This window comes from Verticillium dahliae, genomic scaffold (assembly GCF_000150675.1).
Source record: "Verticillium dahliae VdLs.17 supercont1.28 genomic scaffold, whole genome shotgun sequence".
In the NCBI taxonomy this organism is placed as follows: Eukaryota; Fungi; Ascomycota; class Sordariomycetes; order Glomerellales; family Plectosphaerellaceae; genus Verticillium; species Verticillium dahliae.
In genome coordinates this window covers 378,655-384,502 of record NW_009276942.1, presented here as the reverse complement: position 1 = coordinate 384,502, position 5,848 = coordinate 378,655, and the positions used below count along the sequence as shown (strand labels likewise).

The 5,848-nt window shown below is 55.4% G+C and overlaps 2 protein-coding genes across 2 annotated transcripts in view; one reads left to right on the top strand and one right to left on the bottom strand.

Annotated features, from left to right (window-relative positions):
• Positions 1-725: 725 nt before the first annotated feature.
• VDAG_09688 (uncharacterized protein) lies at positions 726-1,401 on the top strand (the record flags this gene model as incomplete). Its single annotated transcript, XM_009658649.1, has 4 exons — positions 726-734; positions 870-993; positions 1,047-1,250; positions 1,376-1,401. 4 exons carry the CDS (start codon positions 726-728, stop codon positions 1,399-1,401), a joined length of 363 nt encoding a protein of 120 aa, XP_009656944.1.
• Positions 1,402-4,577: 3,176 nt separating this feature from the next.
• VDAG_09687 (external NADH-ubiquinone oxidoreductase) overlaps positions 4,578-5,848 on the bottom strand; it is a gene marked incomplete at its 3' end in the record, with an annotated part of 2,024 nt that continues 753 nt past the window's right edge. Inside the window, exons 3-4 of the mRNA XM_009658648.1 lie at positions 4,711-5,814; positions 4,578-4,651 (exon numbers count right to left, since the gene is read on the bottom strand). Of these exons, the coding sequence (XP_009656943.1) occupies positions 4,578-4,651; positions 4,711-5,814 (1,178 nt within the window). The remainder of the gene's footprint in view (positions 4,652-4,710; positions 5,815-5,848) is intronic.

The following is a 5,848-nucleotide window of genomic DNA, read 5'->3' as shown; positions in this document are numbered from 1 at the left end:
CTTGAGCAACGGGGGGGGTGGGCGGCGGCGGAGGAGGTCGTCGATGGAATTGAATTGGCGAAGTCTCAGTGGAGAGGACAGGAAAGAAAAGAGAGGTGGTGGTTGCGGCGGTGGGTGGCCCAGTCCACGGTCCAGTGTTGGCTGATGGGGGATGAGATGGGAAGGGGGAATGCAAGCTCAGGGGAGGGGGGTTCGCGCGCGAGCCAGTAAGATCAGCTTCTGGGCAAGAGGGAAAATGATTAGCTGGGGGTGGCCCTGGGTGGTCCGGTGGCCTGGCTGGCTTGTCAATTGTGGAGAGTGGGGACGGCTCGGGGGGGGGGGACGGCGTTGAGACTGGCTGGTGCTCGCTGCTGGGTTGTTGTGCTGGGAGGACACCCAAATTGAGGCAAGCCTACTTACTGCACCTGCTGCATGCCTTGCTCGGGTAGGAAAAATAAGAAAAGGTCCCCAAGTGCGTACAGGTTGTCAGGACACACTGTTCATTGCCGGGGCTTGGGAGATGGGTATGCGAAGACTTTCGGGCCTCGGATGGGTACCCAGAGCTGTCTGCTTTGCTAAATAGGTACCTAGTAGAGCCATGCGAGCCAGCTTGAAAAGCAGAGACGACAGCTCTGTCGAAGCAGGATCTGACGGAGCTTGCTGGGTATTATTTTCACCCCTTGGCCTTATAAGAAAAAAACATCCGCGACAGCTTGGGCGCACAGGTGTAATTTTGGTCCTCCGCGATGCCTGCAGTAGGTAGGTAGCTTCGGTTCCTTTGTTCCCTTGTTCCCGCTAGAGCTCCCATGCGATCAACGCCGCCTACGGACCTGCTGCTTCGCTTGTTGGCCAAAAGGGGAAGCGGGGGACTATCCAATAATTGACGGTAGGACCGCGCACGATGGCCGGATGGTGCCCTGCGTCTATCCCCTGCCTCGGGAAGATTTCAAAAGCTCGATGCTCTCGCCAACAGACATGACGATTCGTCTGGCCAGTGCAATGCTTGGTGCAATGGTGTGCTAGGGGCGATCGTTCCGTCAGGACTGCACACTCTTGTCGTATCGTAGAATTCGAAGGCCTGATGCCTGATGGAGATGACGGGGGCGGAAGACGAGACGAGCGTAAAGCACAAGCACTAGAGACATCAAGGACTGGAGACGCAACGAATGACGACCCAGCAGGAGACGAGGCGGGGCCGAACTTGGTCTGGAAAGGCGAGGGTAACGGCCAAGTGGGTTTTTCGGTGGAGGATCATGGAAATTTGGGAGGGGGTGAGTTTGGTTGCGACATGGAGAGATTGGCATTGCTAGCGCGGACAGTGCCGGGCGCCCTCTTCCCCCCAAGCCCCCTCGATGCAAGCACTCCAGCAGGCTGCAGACTGACTGGAAAGACACAGGCACCACGGTTGTCGACAGTGCGTAGATGGTGCCACACACACCGTAGGTGATCTACCGTATCCCTGGGGCAGGCACTAGTGGATGGCGGATCGTGGATGACTTGCCGGGGTGGGAGCTCCATGGACAGCAGGTACATGGTACCTCAAGTGTGCATTCGGCACATCTTTGACCCAATGTAACGCCTCTCGAGAATGCTGACTTGGGCGTGGAGCAAGACCTTTGACAATCCAGAAACCTGACGCCTTGCAGAGCTGACGCGGGTACAGTCAGTCTCAGTTCCCCGTGCGTTTCCTCACTGGCAGAACTCATGCATCGGGGTCCATGCCCTGAGAGCCGACCTCACCGGGGAGATGTGGAAGGTGGGGGCGTTTTTGGCAAGCTTGCGTCGGTAGCGATCAACTCAAAAGGAGCATGATAGATTCATGCCAGGGTAGGTACATTCATTAGTCTTGTTTGTAAGCAGGCGGAGGACAGCAGCAGCAGACTGCTTTCTTCCACCGAATCGATCACGATGAGATTGCTAATGGTGACTCTCCTTCTGACACTTTTGTGTCGACAATGCGCACAAATCCATTGGAGGCGAGCATTGCCACTGACCGAGCCAACCCGTCTGAGAGCATTATCGAGCGGATCCGGACTGTGATTGATCCCGACGCTATCACCACCGAAAGACGGGTGGCTTCAAGGTTTCGTGATTCGAGCTGGCATGCTCCCACCGTCGCCCGATACTAGCAACCTTCAGGCAGTGTCAGGCAGACTTAGCCCCGCGTCTCGCTGTGCCAGGCTTTGCCCGACTCTTGGCTGCCACTACAAACCCGCCGTTTCGTCATTCGGTGTTTTGCAGCTTTCTTGTTACTGCTCTGCACCAGTGGCCTGGATCCTCATGTTGCTTTTCCTACCTTGTCTGTCATCGAGGACAGGAAGCGGCGGCTACACACCCAGCTGAGACATCCCTCTCACGCTGCAAAATGCTCCGTTGCTTTTGTTTGACGGCGGATGGCGGGCGTAGCCGTGTGCTGTGTGCCACTGGTATTTGTGTCGCCATTCCTCCATTTGCGTCGTGTGACCGTGTCCATAACATTATTACACCGACCTCGGTTGTCACACGAAGATGCTGTCGAGACGTATAATTACCAAGCAGCCACCATGCTCCGAGTGCCCTTTATGCTAGGCCTCGTAGGCACTGGACATGGTTTGCTGGTATCCTACTACGCCCCTGACAGTGTCTGTTACTCGACTAGGGAAATGGTCTAGCCTGTTGCTTCGTGGCTTGTAGATCGGCTGTATTTGTGTCAGAAAGGACGAGCCCAACTATCTTTCGGCGTATCCTTCTTAGCATCTGATAACCCTCGCCAGCACGGCAGAAGTTTCGGTAAGACAATCCAGATTCCGCCAGCATGCTGACTAGCTCCCTGGCGCTTGTGTTACGCAAGTCTCACTCGTACATTTACACCACGCCGTGCGTCCATCTGTACATTTGCATCCCACCGCATCCGTGTCTTCATCAACACCGTTGACTGACGAGGCTTCCCGTCGCTTTCGCACAGCGCCACAGCGGACTCATATGTATCGAGCATTCAGGCATCTTGCCAGGACGAGGCGCTCCGTCTTGCGCCGATCATCGCGCCGGGGACCTGCCTCGGTGGCATGCTGTCAGATCCAGGCTTTCATGACGAATTCGCCGTTGAAGCCATGGTGCACTTCGCACTTCGATCAACATGTACAATGCCCAACAATGTCCATCTAGCTTATGCTGTAGATAGGTTCAAAATTCGATCTCAATGCAATCCAACTAGTAAAGCCCAGAATCACACGCACATATTTGAGGCAACCGTTTAAGAGAATGTTTATGCTTCCACTTGAACCACTCTGGGCTGAGTGCCATAAGTGATGGCCTACGGCAGTTGTGCCTAGATATCCAGCGCTAGAAGTAAATTGTAAAACGGCATATCAACCTGATCTCTTCACATTCGCCAGCACCTGCCGCCAGCCCCTGACGCTGCAAGCCTTGATGGAAGTTTTAGTCTGGCATATGCTCAAGATACGTCCGTCATTGGTCATAAATGCTGCGTATACCAGTCATGGCCTATCCATACAGTTCGCAGGATAGCCGTAGTTTATTAGTGTCGCCGGTGGTAGAAGACTAATGACGGGGTGTCTCTGTCGCAGGATATTGGCGATCCGACGATTTGACATTTCACGTGACCTGAGAGGCAGCATCTGTTGACCGCCTCATCCCGACCTTAACAGACGATGCCTGTCATAACCGACACTTGCATTCGACATTCGAGCGGAATATTCCACGCAACATTCGATGTGTCTGTGCTTTGGACATCCCAGTTCTGGTCCCCACCTGCCCCCTTCGTTCGCTGCACCACGGGTTACATATACAGGGCAAAGCAGTACTGTACATGTATGTCCATGATCGTGGGCCTACATCATGCCATGAACTATTCGGCAGCCCAGGCCATAATCTCGGTCGACCTGGCAGAATGCGGCTTAACATGGACTCCTCCCTGCCCCGGTCTCCACTGTCCCCGCCAGTCGGGAAACTGCAGGGTCTGAGCGCCGCACTGTGTCGCCAACGTGATTCACGGCCCGTTGAATACTCCCAAAAGATCCGTCCAGCGGTGGCACGGCCGCTCGGAACATAGGATTCACGACAGATGACTCGCATCGATTCAAGGCCTACTGAAACTATGTGCTGTGGCCGTGTGCAAGCTTCAATACTGCCTCGTATTAGCTCATCCAAGTCTGTTGTCCGCCATGCTTGGCGGGATGGAAATCTCCCATGCTTACGACAGCAATCAATACAGTAGCCATGCTCGACACACACATGTCTACGAACAGTTCAAGGGAAGCTGTCGATCTTTGGGGTTCGACCTTGCTGTCATGGGAGGCCATACGCACCATGGAAGGCAGTCCAGCATCATGTCTTCAACATCAACTCTCGCCAAGCCAGAATATCACAGGGACGAGCAGCGCCTATCATACTTCCATGTTCCATAACTGTACCATTACACCTTGTACACTGGGGTTGGCAGCTTGTGCGCTACTGCCACGTCTATAGTTCATGCCGCCAGCCAGCCGACCGGTTCCGGCTATCTAGCTCCAACACCGATGAGGAAAAAAAGAAACCATAAGGGAAAGGGGAGGCGGCATCCAACTTTTTTGTTGCTGAAGAGGATTTCCGGGCATCCGTTACTCCCGGGAGACATCACGGCCAAACGCCTTGGACTTGAGCCAGTCAATAATGACGAGGAGGCGATTACGAGCTGCGAATGTGTAAGCAAGTTGGACGTCGGAGGTTGTGCTGGTAGGAAGGGTCACTTACTGCTGAAGCACATGGAGAGGTAAGCGCTCCTCCAGAAGAGGAAGGTTAAGCTGCCACCGCTGGCAATATTGCCGTTCCACCAGCTGACGTCGGCGACAGCCTTCTCGCTGCCAATGTAAGCCAGGCTGCCCTGGTGGGTGTAGTGGAAGGGCTTGACGTCCTTGATGCGGCGCAGCTGGCGCTCGCAGGCCTCGATCTCGCGCGCCGCCTCGGCCGAGTTTCCAGGCTTAACGTTGAGGTTGCTGCTGAGCTCGCGCACCTTGCTCTCGAGCTCCTCCGTCTTGGCCATGTTGTTGAACAAGCGGGCGAGGAAGCTACCCTCCTGGCCGGCGACCTGGGCAGTAGGGGCGTAGCCGGCGACAGCGCAGTCACCAATGGCCCAGATGTCGCGGGTGCCCTGGACGACGAGGTACTCGTTGACAGCAAGACCGCGGCGAGAATCCTTCTGGGCGGGGATCTTGCTGATGAGCTCCTTGATAATGGGGCGCACAGCGTTGCCGGTAGCCCAGACGAGGAGGCCGTAGGGAATGACGATAGTCTTCTTGGAGCCGTCGGGGTTGGTGCCGACAGCCTCGACGGTGGTGTCGGTAACGTTCTTCACCATGGTCTTGGTCAGGATATCAATCTTCTCCTCCTTGAACGTGTTCTCAGTGTACTCGATCAGCTGCTTGGAGAAGGACGGGAGCACGTTAGGGAGAGCTTCGATCAGAGTGACTTTGAAACGATCAGCAATATCGGGCACGAGACGCTTGATGTCATCCTCGAAGAAGTCCTGAAGCTCGCCCGCGAACTCAACACCGGTCGGGCCGCCGCCAACGACGACCATGTGCAGCAGACGGTCGATTTCCTCGTTGGTCTGACCCTTGAAAGCGGCAGTCTCGACGCAGTCCATGATCTTCTTGCGAATCGACTGGGCGTCGTTAATCTCCTTGAGGAAGCACGAGTTCTCGCGAACACCAGGAATGCCAAAGGTGGCGTTCTCGGCGCCGACGCCAATGACAAGCATATCGTAAGGGATCTCAGTCTGGGAAGTGGCACCCTTGACCTCGGAGTTGTCGGTAATCATGACAACCTTGCGTTCCGGGTCGATGGAGGAAGCCTCAGCTTCGTAAAACTTGACAGCGGCTTTCTTGTGCTG